The sequence below is a fragment of the Aquarana catesbeiana genome, linkage group LG07 (assembly GCF_042186555.1).
Source record: "Aquarana catesbeiana isolate 2022-GZ linkage group LG07, ASM4218655v1, whole genome shotgun sequence".
Lineage (NCBI taxonomy): Eukaryota > Metazoa > Chordata > Amphibia > Anura > Ranidae > Aquarana > Aquarana catesbeiana.
The window spans coordinates 286,483,745-286,500,587 of record NC_133330.1 but is presented as its reverse complement, the minus strand read 5'-3'; the positions used below and the strand labels follow the sequence as shown (position 1 = coordinate 286,500,587).

At 42.7% G+C, this 16,843-nt stretch overlaps 1 protein-coding gene across 6 annotated transcripts in view; it reads left to right on the top strand.

Annotated features, from left to right (window-relative positions):
• The window catches only part of RC3H1 (ring finger and CCCH-type domains 1), a 132,895-nt gene that overhangs the window by 91,300 nt on the left and 24,752 nt on the right, over positions 1-16,843 (top strand). For all 6 annotated transcript variants that reach the window (XM_073593430.1, XM_073593432.1, XM_073593431.1 and 3 more), the window contains exons 9-12: positions 6,027-6,139; positions 8,812-9,090; positions 9,236-9,453; positions 10,293-10,675. In XM_073593430.1, the coding sequence (XP_073449531.1) occupies positions 6,027-6,139; positions 8,812-9,090; positions 9,236-9,453; positions 10,293-10,675 (993 nt within the window). The remainder of the gene's footprint in view (positions 1-6,026; positions 6,140-8,811; positions 9,091-9,235; positions 9,454-10,292; positions 10,676-16,843) is intronic.

The window sequence follows — 16,843 nt, the reverse complement described above, 5'->3', positions numbered from 1 at the left end:
ACATTGTGTGGATGTGGGAATCATGTGTCATTGTATTCTGACAGCAGGATTCCCCTGCCTCCTGAATACACTAATCGACACTGCAGCTCATAGGCTGCAAGTGATGGTTTGAAAATTCGGACAAAAGGAAATTTTCCAGCAGTATCGTTCATGAGAAGTCGATCAGGATGAACAGGAACAGCCAAAGTTGAATTGAAAATCCTCCCAACGTGGCCTAATTTTGATCCATGTATGGCCAGCTTTACTGGCTCCTTAATGAAAACGTATTCCTTCCCTTTTTGTGTTCTGCTTCTAAGCACCCTAAAGAGATTTCCAGACATTGTCAGAGCCATCAGAGTTTTTTCAAAAGCCACAGCTCCTATAACAAAAATGGATTCTCACTTTGTTGTGTTGCCAGGGTCTTGCAAGTGACATCCTGCTTCAAATTTACTATTGCTAAGTTGGTGGGTGTTTTCTGGGCCTTCCAACATCTCTTGCTCAGTTTTGCAAGGCTGCAACCTTGTCTTTAGTTCATATCTTCAAGTTCTACCTGGTAGACGTCATAGCTTCTAAAGATGCTGCTTTCTACCCCAAGTTCTTGCAGCAGCACTGTTGGGTCTGTTGACCCTTGGTGTTGGGCCTCTGTGGCACAGTTCTGTTTGCCGTGTTGTTCCTATTCATTGCTTGGGGGAGCACAAGGTTCTTTGAATATCCAGTCTGTGTCCTGTACTGTACAATAAAGATAAGAGGAATTTTGACTTGCCTGTAAATTCCATATCTCTTGATGTACAGTACAGGACACCTTCCCTCTCCCTGTATTGCTTGCTAAAAAAAACAAAAAAAAACTGAAGTCTCATGCAGTGGGGTAGAGTTAGAGGGGTATTCCCAGGTGGTGTGCCTATTAAAGCTTTGACAGTGTTCAATCACTTGAAGGTGCCAGCTTATAACTCAGGATATCTGAATATCCAGCCTATGTCCTGTACTATTCTCCAAAAAATAGAATTTGCATGTAAGTCAATTGCTTCTTTTCTTAAGTACTCACTGTATTATAATCGTGCATCTCTGAGCAGAGGTCTTTTCTGGTCTCAGTATATAGAATGCTAAATAAAACCTGAAAAATGTTTTTTCCATTTTAAGAAGAAACCTAGCGATCTGCCTAGGCTACTTTTTACGAAGAAGTGCTTGCTATCCATTTTGTTGTATTAATCATCACATTGTAATACATTACATTTATATCCACTGGATCCACTTTCTCAAAGGAAATTGTAGCTGCTTTGCTGTTTCTGCTCTTAGGCAGGACTTGTAATGGTTTATAAATAAACCCCAGGTAAATCAAAAGGTTAATACAGTACATGATCCAAATGCGTGTGTGCCTAGGCTACTGAAAAAAAAAAAAAAAAAAAAAAAAAAAAAGAACATACCTTTTATACATCACTTCATCAGGCTCCTCCTTCCTTCTATGTGCAAAGTCCCCCACAGCCTCTTCTATTCAGTGGTTGTAGCTTTTATGCCATCGCATACAGTGCAGGACCATCAGTCCTGCAATGTTATAATGGCGAGAGCCTAGCCACAAGCGTTTTGGAGAGGAGTAAGTGCCAGCTATTGATCGAGCAAAGATAAGCTAAGCAAAAGTGCTTTTCTTGTGTATGACACAGGATCTTTAGTCATAAATTTGGGTTATATGCAGCTACCTTTTAGGTGACAGTAGCCAAAAGAAAGAGCAAACAAAATGCTGCAAGATATTCTCACACAAGCCTTTTTTTTCCACTGATTGTCTTCAATCTTGGGAAACCTTACTTGCTTTTAAAAAAAAAAACAAAAAAAAAAAAAAACCTTTCCAAATGCTTTAAGATTCCTGCTATTAAGTTTTGACTGCTCCGTTGCCACTGCAGCTTCCTTCAGCAGTTTTTCTGGAAGGGTTGATTCCTGCGCCCTGATGGGGACTGTATCTGTCTGAAAGATGATGGGGAGCCAGCCTGTAACCTTGCTTTGGGCATTTTTTTTTTTTTTTTTTTAGTCACAGGGTGCTTTACTGGTCTAGGACCGTGGTTCATCAGCTAGTGGAGCCCTGTTCCTGAAGACTTGTTTGTGGGTATACCCATCTAGGAGGACCACTTTCCTAGTCCACAGCATGCTGTTGCTCTGATCTCCTTAGGGCTATTAGCGGAGCATGGACTTCAACACCTTGTAAATAAGGTGCTGCATCTATGGCGCAGGAATGCTGGCTGTTTTAACCACTTGCCGACCAGCTCCTGTACATATACGTCAGCACTTTGAAGATGGATATCTCGGTAACGGCAGCAGCTGCTGCCACAACCGAGGTATTCATCTCTTCAGGAGCCGGTCCTGTTTACGATAATGGTGGTCTCTGCAGCGGATTCGCAGCGAGATCACCGTTATCGGTGGCGGGAGAGGAGCCCTCCCTTCCGCCACTCTCCTGCGCCCTCCGCCGCTTACCAGAGCCGCCGGCAGCGTTGGAGGCGATCGGGACCTGGCCATGTCAGGGTATGGAGACCAGTGAGGAGAAGATAACCCCCACCCGTCTCCATACCATAACAGGGCAGAAGCAACGTCATAACGTCACTTCTGCCCATACGTCTTAAAGGGCTATTTTTTTCAAAGTCATTTTTTCAAATGACAAATTTTTTTTTCATTGCATTTTTGTTCAAATATGAGATCTGAGGATAAGGGGTGTTTACATTCCTTGTAATAGGAATAAGTGGCCCAAAGTATTATTTTTTTGTTTTGTTTTTTTTTAAACAGTGAAAAAATAAAATCAAGTAAAATAAATAATAAAAAAAAAAATTTTTTTTTAAAGCGCCCCATCCCGACGAGCTCACGCGCAGAAGCGAACGCATACATGAGTAGCGCCCGCATATGAAAACTGTGGTCAAAGCACACGTGAGGTATCGCCGCAATCGTTAGAGCAATAATTCTAGCCCTAGACCTCCTCTAACTCAAAACATGCAACCTGTAGAATTTTTTAAACGTTGCCTATGGAGATTTTTTAAGGGTAAAAGTTTGACGCCATACCATGAGCGGGTGCAATTTTGAAGCGTGACATGTTGGGTATCAATTTACTTGGCGTAACATTATCTTTCACAATATAAAACAAATTGGGCTAACTTTACTGTTGTCTTATTTTTTTTTTTTTTATTCAAAAAATGAATTTTTTCCAAAAAAAGTGCGCTTGTAAGACCGCTGCGCAATTACGGTGTGAAAAAAAAAGTATTGCAATGACCGCCATTTTATTTTCTAGGGTGTTAGAAAAAAAACAATGTATAATGTTTGGGGGTTCTAAGTAATTTTCTAGCAAAAAAAAAAAACTGTGTTAAACTTGTAAACACCAAAATCTCAAAACGAGGCTAGTCCTTAAGTAGTTAATTTGGCACCCTTTTCAGCCACTTTTGTCACAGGATCTTTTCCATGGGTCCATCTTTGCACCTGTGCAGCCTTGGTCTTGTTCTCCCTATTACTGTGGTGGCACACCAATTTTATTTCTCGTGGTGTGCTTTCTCCAGTTGACAACACTGTTTCCAAATGTACAGCACTGCAATCCTTGCAAACTTCCTTGGTCCCAGCAGCCTACAGTGCCCTAAAAATGCCCAAACCTGCTAAGACCTTCCCAGTTCACTCATTCTTAGCCTCGGTTCACACCAGAGGCGGCACGACTTGCAGGTCGCCTCACCGAGGCGACCTGCACACGACTGCCGGGGCGACTTGCAAGACGACTTCTGTATAGAAGTCTATGCAAGTCGCCCCCAAAGTAGTACAGGAACCTTTCTTCTAAGTCGGAGCGACTTGCGTCGCTCCGATTAGAACGGTTCCATTGTACAGAACGGGAGGCGACTTGTCAGGCGGCTAGGTCGCCTGACAAGTCGCCCCCGTGTGAACCGGCCCTTAGAGTTTAAACAAGGCCAAGGATAAATCCAAGGGAAAAAACCAAGCTCACTCTTAGAGCCTGTCTTGTTCAGTGACCGGCCCCACTCTGAAATACTTTTTCTTTCTTCTTCCAAAGCCTTCTGCTCAGCGATACTTTGAGGAAGGTTTCCTTCCAAAATGGACAGTCCCTCTGGTTGACCCAACCATTTCTTGCTCTGATAAGACCTTGTTGGTTCTTGTGGTGGATGTTTTTTGCCCTTAAGGACCCAGTAGGTAAGCGGTTGTAATCCCTCTCGAAGGCCTTGTTTGCTTTGGTTTGTCCCGACATGGGACCTATGGTTGCATCTATGGCCATTCGCCAGTCTCTGCTTCCTGGATTGCCCTAGACCCTGGCTTTATTTTAACGGATCCCTTCATTTACCACCACCTATAGCTTTCTTGCTTTGCACTACCGTTAATATGGATTAGCAGATACACTTCACCAGAAATCCTGGGTATACCTCTTTCCATTCAGATGAGAAGGATCCTGTGGGTCAAATCAAAAGGCCTTAGGCTCCTGAGGCTAAGAGAAGTTTCAATGGACTCCCCAAACTCGCGAAGTCTGGGTTTCAGTGAGGAGGGGAGGGTAGTCTATCAGCCTTTTCAGCCATCTGGTTTCAAGAAATTCTAGATGTTCTCTCAGTGCAGGTGACTCCTTTGTCAGAGGAAGCTCGACTTCCCATCAACATCCTGATATTCAGGGCAATTCAGTTGTGCCGTCCCCTCTGGACCTCTCGATTGTGAGGTCACCTGACCAGAATTCATGAGGACAACGCCTTAAAACAGGCACAAGAAGTCTGCTCAATAAAAGGCTGCTTTTCTCCTATTCTTCCCAAGGTGATTTGCTCTTTCCACTTTAACCAGAAACTTTGTTCCTCTCTCCTATATCTTGTTCTGAAACCTCCTAAGAAAATCTCACTCCACTGTCTTACAGTATGCTCTGAGAGAGTCTACTGCTCAGCTGCTTTCTGCGTCATCCTAACTAGGTGGATTAGACAAGTCGTCCTATAATTCAAGGCTTTATAGGTAAAAGGAGAGGTTTCCATCCTTGGGTGCACTTCACAAAATCCATTTGTTCTTTATGGGCCTTTTAACATCGGGCATCTGTTTCTAGTCTTCTGTTCACAGAACATCTGTTTTACCAGAAGGGCTTTCAGGCTTCATATGATGGCATTTTCCCAGTGTAGGGTGCTTCAAGATGCTCTGAGTTTTTTGTCTAGATTTTCTGTGACCCATTGCTACACGGGCCTGTTAGCATTTACTTGTTGTCCACCCCTCAGTTGGGCTGCTTTTGAACATCCCATTTTTAAGATCCTGTGTGACTTACCTACAAAATCAGTTTCTTGAGGTACAGTGCAGGGTACAAGTCCCTCCTTGCACCTTATGATCTCCCTATTGCTTGCTTGCTGGGAGTAGGAATGGGAGGGGTTCTATAGGACATATCCCTGCAGTTTTTTTTTTTTTTTTTTTTCTAGTGTCCAGTCACCTAAAGGTAGATGCATATTGCCCATGGTTAAGACTAAAGATCCTGTGTCCTGTACTTTTTGTTTTCAAGAAAATCATTTTTCAGGCAAGTCATAAATTGTTTTTACAGGTACCCTGGGCAAAGAAATCCCTTGCAGTCTCGGTGAGCCCCACTGCAAGTGTAGTTTACTTCCCATATTCTCAGAGTTCAACTTTAGGGCTGGTTCACACCACAAAAAACACACTCAAGATCCTGTCCGAATGTGTTTTTGGAGCGTTCCGGTGGGTTTTTGATGTGTTTCCAGATTGCATTTACTGCGTTCCAGTACAGGAAAAATGCTGCATGTTTTTATTTTTTTTATTTTTCTGGAACTGGAAAGCCCTGGAACTAACTGCACTGGTGTAAACTATGCAGTTGGAAACCATATAACCTACTTTTCCATGTGTTTTTGATGCAGAAAAAAAACCCACACTGGACTGCATGTGGTGTGAGCTTGCCCTTAGAATGTCTGTGGGGTTTAATTAGAAATACAGATTGTTTTGCACAGTATGTAATGATAGAGTCTTTACAGTTAGCTGGGTTATATATATGATTTTTTTTTTGTTGAAAAATGACTGTGCGTGTATAGAAAGCCCTAACAATTGCATTTCTATTTGTACAGCCTCCACAGCACAGCAAGTACAAGACCTATATGTGCAGAGACATGAAACAGAGGGGAGGCTGTCCCCGAGGAGCTAGCTGCACCTTTGCTCATTCACAAGAAGAGTTAGAAAAGTAAGTACTTTTTTTTTTTTTTTTTTTTAAGTTGATTTTGCATAAAATACAGACATCAAATCTACTGTACATCCTCTATTTACAGTAAAGCCTCGTACACACTATCAGTTTTTTTTGTTTAACCCAGCGGGCCGAACGAAAAAAAAACTGAAGAGCTCGGGACGAGATCCTGTAGTAACAATTCGATCCGCTAGTACAACAATCTCCCCCTCTGAGCTATTGTGTTATGACTGGAGATGGCCCCAGGAGCTGATCTGTTGCTAATTGGCAGACCTTTTTCCGTCCTGCCCCTTCGCCCACCAACATGTCAGAAATAAAATTCAAAAACAGAATCGCTGATTTGGAAAAAAGATCACCCTCCTGTGTCTGTATTTTGTTGAACCACCTTTTGCTTTAATTACAGAATTTAGTCTGTTGGGATATGTCTCTACTAACTTTGCACACCTAGACTTTGCAATATTTGCCCAGTCTTCTTTGCAATACTGCTCAGGTTCAGTTAACTTTGGTGACCGTTTGTGGACTGCAGTCTTCAAGTCTTTCCACAGATTTTCAATTGGGTTCAAGTCTGGGCTCTGACTAGGCCATGCAAGGACATTCCTGTGTGTCCTGTGTGGACATTTTTGCTGTGTTCTTTGGGTCATTGTCATGTTGGAAGGTAAACCTCATTGACATTCTTTCTGGCAGATTTTCCTCAAGAATTTGACTGCATTTTGCCCCATCCATTTTTCTTTCTATCCTGAAAAGGACTCCAGTCCCTGCTTCAGAGAAACATTTCCATAACAGGATATTACCACCTCCATGCTTTACTGTAGGAATGGTGTTATTTGGATGGTGAGTTGTATTGGATTTCCGCCAGACATATCGTTTGGTGTTGAGGCCATATAATTCAATTTTGGTCTCATCTGACCAGAACACCATTTTCCACGTGGCCTCTGAATCTTCAAGGTGCGTTTTGGCAAAGCTCAGTCGTGGCCACGTGTCCTTTCTTGAGGAGTGTTTTTTTCTTGCAACCCTTCCATACAAGCCACATTTGTGGAGAATTTGTGATTATTGTTGTCACATGCACATAATGACCACTCTTTGTCATAAATTCCTGGAACGGCTTCAGAGTGGCTGTAAGCCTCTTGGTAGCCTCTATGACCAGTTTATTCCTGGCTCTTTAACCCAGTTTGGAGCGACGTCCTGATCCAGGTCTGTGTTGTACCAAATACCTTCCAATTCTTAATGATAGACTTCACTGTGCTTCTAAGCATTGATAAAGCTTTTGAAATTGTTTTGTATCCATCTCTTGTCCACAAATGTATCCCGAGATCCTGGTGACAGTGCCTTGCCACCCGTAGTTGATGGCTTGCTTCAGTTGCACTGCCATTGACTGAAATGCACCAGGAAAGCTCTTTTCATTCTGAGCTAATCAAACTTACCTCAGCTGATCACAGTTGAAAGTCAAATGGCTTTGTGTGCCATTAAGAAAGTGTTTGGCTACACCTGGTTGAGTTTACAAGTCATTTTTAGGAGGGGGGGGGGGGGGGGGGGGGGTGATCCTTTTTCCAACTCTGATTCTGTGTTTGAATTTTTTCTGACATGTTGGTGTTATGTCTTTCACTTGGATGTTATCAGTTGCACTAGTAAATACAGCTGAATAAAACAAAAACTGTGTCTGTCTTAAATTTCTTGTCGCAAAGCAACAAAACGTAAATATTTTTTAAGGGCGGATGATTTGTTTCTAAACCCACTGTGTATTTAACACACACAAGGGAGCAGAACAAGCAAGAGATGGTCATTAATGGGGTTTACACTTTAAATTGCTTTCTTTACTCACGGTTTGTCAGGTATTTTGTTTTACAGGTAATATGGTTATGCAGTGGGAAACGAATTCTCCTATTTTGGACTTCAGATTATCATGCTTAAACCAGAGGGGTTATCATTGTCACAAAGCCTTAACGTGTCTCTCTTGCTAGGATAGAAGGTTTAAGAGTGACGCACCCTATAAAGAAGAAATTGAATACTTAACTATCTGGTGGGCAGCTAGGCAAATTTTCACTTTGTTGCAGACCTACTTTCACTTTGCTATAGGACGTCCAAGTGTCTTAGATATTATTTTTCCTGCTGGGTGTTGTGGGTCCTCCTGCCAGTTGCTATATGTATTGTAAGCTGTGATGTAGCGGCTGGTGGGAGGAACTATACTGCATAGTGGAGGGGACACGGTTTGATACACCCAGGAGTGTCAGCAACGCATGCTGTCAGGTTTAAAGATTTTGGTCAGCTACCCTCCAGACACGTCAGTATTCGGCACAAAAATAAAGTCGTTCCTAGTTAAACTGTGATCTAAAAAAAATTATTTTATTCATGGAAATGATTAAGTACCTTTTTAGTAAACAAGAAGTTTATAAACTCTGGCAGCAGAGCTAAACTGCAGATACTTGAAGGACTAGTTATCTTCCAGCTTGACCCGGGAACCCTGAAACCTGGAGTGCTTAGTATGTATTTAGACCTTTATTTAGAGCGCCTCTGGCCTGCTCTCTCCTCCTTTGACTAGAGAGGCCATGCACTATATTGAAGGACCTGCAGTGAAGCTCATCTCGCTGTTAGATCACCTACGATTAAGAAGCATGTGGGTAATACAGCCAAGCTATGTGCAATTCAAATTAAGTCATTTGTTTTTTTTTATATAGGTTTCGAAAAATGAACAAGCGCTTGGTTCCTCGGCGCCCACTGAGTGCCTCTCTTGGTCAGCTGAATGAGGTTGGGCTGCCTACCGGGGCTATACACTCAGACGAGGGTCCTATGGATCTACCTAGTCGGAAACAAGCTGGCCTTCCCAATGGCATAGTGTCTGGAAGCTCTGTGACACAGCTCATCTCCCGTGGGACAGACTCTGGCTACGAGTCTGTTCTGAAGCCAGTGAAACTGGATCATCTGAGCAACAGTGCCCCAGGCTCCCCTCCAGAGCTGTATGTCTCTTTTTTTTTTTTTCCTCCTACAGTAGTTATTTCCTCGAACAGTGTTAGTAGATTGATTGCACAGGTCACAGCATGTAGCATTAGGATTATGAAACTTTGATTGCCAATTTTGTAATTTTGTTTTGTTTTTCTTCAGCCTGGACTCTGTCCCCAAATCTTCTATTTCCTCTTTACCTGTCAGCTCACATCCACCTCCACAGCGCGTTTCTGGTGATCTTCCCCCATTGCCAGTATCTAAACAGATCCAGATGGTACCACGAGGTTCCCAGATTTATGCTTCTCCCCAGGCGGATATGTTTTATCCTGATCCAAGGGGAGGGGGGCCTCCATTTGAACCTGTAACCTATCCTCCAAGTAAGTTTTACCTTCATTTTCTCATTCTGTTTGGCTTGCTCATGCTATATGCATTTTCCTGTACATGTGTTTTTGTACGTTTCTTTATACCTTGAGTGCAATTTGTCAGTTAGCTTTTGTGTGCATTCGCTTCATATAAATGCACTTGATGTTCATCTGTAGACCAGTTGTTCTCAACCTCGGCCCTCAAGTACCACCAACAGGCCATGTTTTGGTAATTTCTCTTAGATAAAACAGCTGTCCAAAATACCAAGCCATTGACTCTGGTTTAAAGTACCCTTGCACGATAAAGGAAAACCTGAAAATATGGCCTGTTAAGGGTGCTTGAGGACTGAGGTTGAGAACCCCTGCTGTAGACAAATGTTTTTTCCCTGTTTTAGATTAGAGATTAGAAACTCTGTCAGGTTTTTAATGCTGTGGGTGTCCTTTCTGCGGAGATTACACTGTGGTTTTGCTGTTGAACATGGTCACTGGACAGAACGTGATTAGAAATTGAAACATCTTGTCATCAGAAAGCGGAGGGAAATTGTCCAGTCTATTAAGAGGGGACTCCCACCGACTTTGTAGAGATTTTCTTTCACTTCCTGTTGGCTCTCTTGGGAATGAAGTGATGTGGGCCACAGATGGGAAAGAAAACCCCTTGAGAGGGGATGGGAAGTACTTCTAGGGCTTTACACTGTTAACTCCGTTCATTCCTGTAGGTAAGTAGGGGTTGTTGTATATCCACACTGATGAATGCCACATGTCTACATAGACTTTAAATGTTATGCATTTTGGTCAGTCCACTGTCCCATTCTAAGCTGTACTTTTTCTAATTGTTTTTTTTTTTTTTCCCGCAGATGTTTATTACCCGCCTCAGCCTGTGTCGCGCTTTGTCAGACCTCAGCCATCTGCTCCTGAGTCCACCCCTACCTACCTCGACCAGTACCCTCCCTATTTACAAGACAGAGTTGTTAGCACACAGTATGGAACCCCTACCCAACAATATTCTCCAATGAACCAGCCCATGTACCCTGCACACTACGATACCCGACGTGTGTACCCTTCTACTCCCCAGTCCTACCAGAGAGAGGAAATGGTTCGGGCTAGTCCTGTACCACTGGACATGCCACCTAACGCTGGCTCTCCTTATGTTCCCGAAACCAGAGATCGTTACCAGCCTGTAGAGGGCTACTACCCCGTTGCAGCGCATTCGGGACAGATAAGACCATCTTATAACAGGGTATGTGTGGAACATATTTAATTTATTTTGAGAAATCTTTACTTTTCTCTCTCTTTTTTTTTTTTTTTTCTCTTTTTGAAAATGGATATTTCCATATATTGATGGACTGTTGACAGCACTCTATGCGGATGATGCTTTAGGCCCCTTTCACACTGGGGCGGGAGGTGCGTTGGCGGTAAAGCACCGCTATTATTAGCGGCGGTATTCAGCCGCTAGCGGGACGGCTTTACCCCCCGCTAGCGGCCAAAAAAAGTGTTAAAACCACCGCAAAGCGCCGTAACGGTGGTATAGCCGCACTGCCCCATTGATTTCAATGGGCACTAGCGATGTATACACCGCTCCGAAGATGCTGTTTGCAGGAGTTTTTTTTCCCTCCTGCCAGCGCACCGCTCCAGTGTGAAAGCCCTCAGGCTTTCACACTGGGGACACAGCAGCGGCAGTTTTAGGTCAGTTTGCAGGCGCTATTTTTAGCGCAATAGCGCCTGCAAACTGCCCCAGTGTGAAAGGGGCTTTAGTGTTTTTAGGGGATACAGGTTCATCTATGTCAGCAGTTATGTCCTTGATAAACTTGTATGGTTCCTTTTCAGAATTTGATATTGCGATAAATCTGTGGTACTGCTTGTAGACTCTGTGCATAGGGGACACCCGGGCCAGATTCATCAGATGGCCCTGGTTACATTGTGTAAATATTTGGGAGTAGTAATTACATCGAATGTTTTAGAATATATGGACAGGAATATACTCCCTCTTATTGTTAAATTTAGACAATTGGGTAAAACATGGGGTAAATTTACTTTATGGTAGGGAGGGCAAATCTGGTGAAGATGGTGTGGATGCCCCAGATGTTATATGTACTACATAATTGCCCCATATGGCTGACATTACGACTATTTAGAACTATCGATTCAGTTTTTAGGTTTTTGTGTGGAGGGGAGGAAAACCTAGAATTAGATTTGAAATACTACAACAGCCTATTGATAAGGGGGGAATTGTGATACCTAACGCAAGATTATACTTTATTGCATCACAATTACAACATTGGCATGGTTGGGAGGCAGTGAACATGGAGGACCCTACACAAAAGATAATTGCATCTCAATTTAAAAAATACTCTTTAGTCCAACTAATAGTAGCACACCATTTCCATAATAAAAGAAAGGTTCCCTACCTTCCACTTGATTTATAGAACATGGGAATCAGTAGAAATATTATTCAACACAAGGGATATACAAACCAGATGCCCATATGGGATAATGATTGCCTTTATGAATTAAACAAACTTTCGGAATTTTCAAACGAAAAAAGCGGGTATAATATTTCTGTACCAGTTATATGAAAGGGATGTTTTACTCCTTTTTTTTTTTTTTGAAAATCTTTTTTTTTTTTTTTTTTTGCTTTTAGCAAACACATAGACAAAACAAACATACAACAGTACAGCCAACATCTGGCTAAAATCATGGGTAGGACCCGTGCAGGGTTCGTAAGTCAGCATAGCGGAACCAAGAAATGTTAGATTATTTGCGACTACCATAATATACCATCATCCATGTGCTGGCCTGGCTCACGCTCCAGGGGTAGGTTGATAGTTAACTAGCTCACCTAAGTTACTGTACTGGCAAGGGTTGGTTTATTAAGACTTCAAGGGTGGTCATCAGATAGCGAGAAACCTCCTAGTCTGCTGCAGCAGTGGAGGGTTCCGCCAAACACCAGACCCTGTCATATTTTTTCAGACAGCCTCTATGAATCTAGGTATCTTTGTATAGGGGTATCACATTAGTTCCAAGTGTTTTCCATAGACCTATAGAGAGAGGAGTTTTCTGCTTCCAGCATAGGACGATGGACTTCCTGGCATTGAACAGCAAGAGACCCAATAGGGTTCTCTCAGCCACCCTGGGCACTAGGTCCTCCACCAGTCCAAACAGGCATATTCTTGGGGATGGGACAATAGAGATATTTAGTAGTTCATTCACCTCCATAAGGATTTGTGACCAAAAAACTGAAATTACCGGGCAGGACCAGAAGATGTGAATGTAGTCCCCTGGAGCATGGTCACACCGCCAGCACTCCGGGGAGAGGGAAGACCTCATCCTGTGCACCCGAGCGGGAGTGAGATATGCTCTATGAATAATCTTGTACTGAATGAGGCGATCTCAAGGAAACCAGTATTTTAAATGGGAAGTTCCATACATCCTCCCAGTCCTCAGCGCCCAGCTCTGGAACATCCTGGCCCCATTGCTGACGGAGCCTGGACAACTCTGGAGATGAGACCCGGAGGAGATGTGCATAGAGCACAGAGGTGGGTTTGTTGGTGCAGTCAAAGCGCAAAATCTGTTCCAAGTCAGATTGGACCAGCCGCCCCTCGTCTGGTGGAAACTGGGCCCTGAAAGCATGGGACAGCTGAAGATATCTGAATTTGTGTGAGGGTGGGATATTGTGGTGAGATATTAAATGATTGAAGGGGAAGATCGAGAGGTCTGAGGTGACATCTGAAAGAACTTTGATATGGTACACCACAGGGTCTGGAATTTTGAAAAGGTGATGTAGGTTGGGATTGTTCCAGAGGGGGGCGTTCGGGGATACCGCAATCGAGGGATAGAGGCGACTACTCTGGTACCCTGATTGTCATGCCCTGCATGAAGATTAGTGAACAGTCTATGAAGGTTAATATCTGTAGACTTGTGGGTCATGAAACCGGTCTGATCCAAATCTATGAGGGAGGCAAGTAAAGGGTTAAGTCTAGCAGTGAGGAGCTTAGTTAGAATTTTGAGGTCATTGTTAAGGAGAGCTATGGGTCTGTAAGATGAAACAACAAAAAGCACTCACATGAATGTAGACGGATAGGCCGCACACCCCATAAAGTGCATGAAAAAATACGAGAACCCCCTATCAGGGCTTTTAAGCAGCCAATAAAGTGCAAAATAGGTAGTTGAAAAGATTGAATTTTATTGATACAAAAAATATAAATAACATATTAAAAAAATCACTAGAATGAATACTGACTATTTGAGTCAGGACATGAACTGGATATGGCGTACAATTGCAACGGACAAAGCCTACAATTCGAACCAATGCAAGACGCAATGTATTCTAGGGCAACCAAAATTTCCCCAAATATTGGATCCTTGAAATTGGATGACAACAAACAATGCCTATAAATGAGGACAATATACAATACGGTGTATGTGGAACAACGAAGGTTGTATGTAAAAAGCCTGATGTGTTTCGACTCTTCCCGGGTCTTCTTCAGAGGATGGTTGTTCACTGTAAAAAGGTCAACATATATCAAACATAACATCAGATTCAACAGTACCAAAACCATACATGCATACCCTGTAGTGTAACTGCCTAAGTTGTATAGTTCAAAAAAAGCAAAAAAAAACGTGCTATAAAGTGATGTGAACAATAGTCCAACTGTGAAGTCCCATACATAAATAAATAGTCCCAATTAAGATCCAAAAGGAAGGAAGACAGGTTTATAACATAAACTTCATCCAAAAAGGAACAGTGATGGAGGACACAATTATCGGAACACACCAATAGGTATTGTGCTTACCACAAGTAGGCCAAAAAAGGGGCGAGTGGCTTAAACCCAGCCTGGGCCTTTAGATGAACAGTCCAGATGAAGCAGGAAGAACGCCCTCGTCCCGTGAATCCACAGAATATGGTCCGTAAAATATATGACAAAAATATAGCGTAATACTGTTGACATAAACAACACTCCAAACCAGAAAAAAAGTGACACTCAGCTAGCCATAAATCATGTGTGATCATATAAAATCCTGTGCTGAATAGCCAGGACAATATAGTGAGTATCATGCAATCATGCAAAAATAAAAGTGAATAGGTGTAAGCTACAAAGACACCCAAAATCTGCTTAAAAGATATACATGGACAGTCAGCGTGTATTAATCACCCCAAAGGTATGTGAAAGGGAATCCCACCAGGTGCTGGAAAACTATTAGTGCGAACTGCTTACCAGAAGACAGACCCTTGTGTGTAGATTCATTAAGACCAGGAACCAAACACCAAATGAGCAGACACTGATAATAACGAACCTTAGGGAATGTCCCCTTACCAGATATGACAATAAAGAGGGCAGATATATTGAGGTCCAAGCCGGACTCCAGACAGGAACGGTGTCAATACGTCTTGACCACTCAACCCGAGCTCAGCGGTGCTGTGTGATAACTGCTCTCTGCGTGAAAAGTAATCCCAGTTTTCAAAATATAGCCTTGCTACTTCCACCCATGCTCTTTCTCTCTTTATCTTGTCTTTGTAGTTTGGGTCACACAAATCATAAATAGCTGGACGCTCACGGATAAATCAAATGATTTGCTCATTGTCACGGACAACTCTTTTTTTTTGGGCTGTTTGGAGCACATTGTTGCTGAGGGAATCTCAGTTGTATTAAGTTGTATAGTTACCTATCATAGGATTTATAACGTTACAAGGTCATTTCTAGTATTGCAAAGTGTTTGAGGTGATGCGATTCCTCCTCTGCTCCCCTGTCTGTAAGATGCACATAATTTTGGATCTCTATAAGTCTTGGGAATGAGAATAACATGCGCGTGTGCCATGGAGGGTAGGAGAGAGCCCTGATCCAGGCAATGAGTAAATAGGGCAGCCATCTGGGGAGCCAACATGCTGGCATGTGCTACGTAGAAATCAACCGGAAGACCATCCGGGCCAGGAGCCTTGCCAGTGGACAGCGAATTAATCACAGCAAGAACCTCCTCAGCGGTAATTGGGGCAACTAGATGGGATCTCTGAGTCGGAGAGCCAGTCAAGGGCTATCGGATCCAGAAGGAGTTCCAACCTCTCTGGGTCCAGACCCGTGGGTAATGTGGTTGTATATAAGGATTGATAAAAGTCATGGAACACTAGCAAAATGGCCTCTGGAGAAGAGATGGCCTCACCCGTGGGGGAGGTCAGTTCAGGAATCACGGTACTTGGGGTGTCATGGTCGGACATCATTGCCAACAGTCTGCCATTCCTGTCTCCTTGTTCAAAGAAAATAAAACAAATAATTCTGTGCTGCCCCAAAGCATAATAAGCAGCTAACACGGCCAGTAGGATATGTGCATAAATCAGAAAGCAAAATAAGTGTAGCGCTAATATGAGAATAAATAAGATGGCCTAAGAAGACCATTACATCATCAAAAAGACAAACCCAAAAAAGGCAACAGAAAAATACATCCAACAAAATGAGAGACCTCAGTGGATGTGTGACCTAATGGTTCACATACTGGTGGTGGTGTTCCTTCCATTACAGATGTCACGTGCACACTGATATACTTTTGAAGTCACATTTGTATTGAGGACTGTCACTAACTTATAGGAGTCACACATCCACTGAGAACTCTCATTTTGTTGGATGTATTTTTCTGTTGCCTTTTTTGGGTTTGTCTTTTTGATGATGTAATGGTCTTCTTAGGCCATCTTATTTATTCTCATATTAGCGCTACACTTATTTTGTTTTCCTTGTTCAAAGAATTTGTTTCGTATGATACAGTTCTAATCTAGTAACCTCTGTTAAGTGAAGGTGGGGACTGCTTTTGGATGCCTGCAGAGCATCAAAGTTTGAGGTGGAGGGATCCAACCCGTATTGGGCAGAAGCCAACTCCACCCCACCCTCCAACACCGCAGTGGCAGCAGTTTGCTGCGCTCTAACCGCCTTGATGGCTGAGATGTAATGGCCCCTTGTGAATGCCTTGAAAGTATCCCAGACTATCTAATGAAGGATGACCCTTCATTAGAGTCCCAGTAATCACTTAGGGCTAGGGGGTTTTACTCCCTTTTAATATATTAAATGATCAATATCAGTTGACGAATAAAAAATTTTACCAATACCTTCAAATACGTCATGCACTACAAATCCAAAGCTCAAAAATTCATTTACAGTATGAACACTCAAAAATATTAACAGTGGCAACATCGGTTGCCTGTACGAAAAGAGGACTAATAGGAGATCTTTATTCTAATTTACAAATAATGGAGACTACTGAAAAATATACAAATAGTTCTGCCCGGTGGCAAGGAGACAGTGAGGATTCAGATGAGGAGGATTGGACACGTGCCATGGAAATATTTTCTAGGACATATCTCTCACCTTCCCAAAGGTTATTGCAGCTTTTTATTATACATAGGGCTCATTACACTCCACAAAAA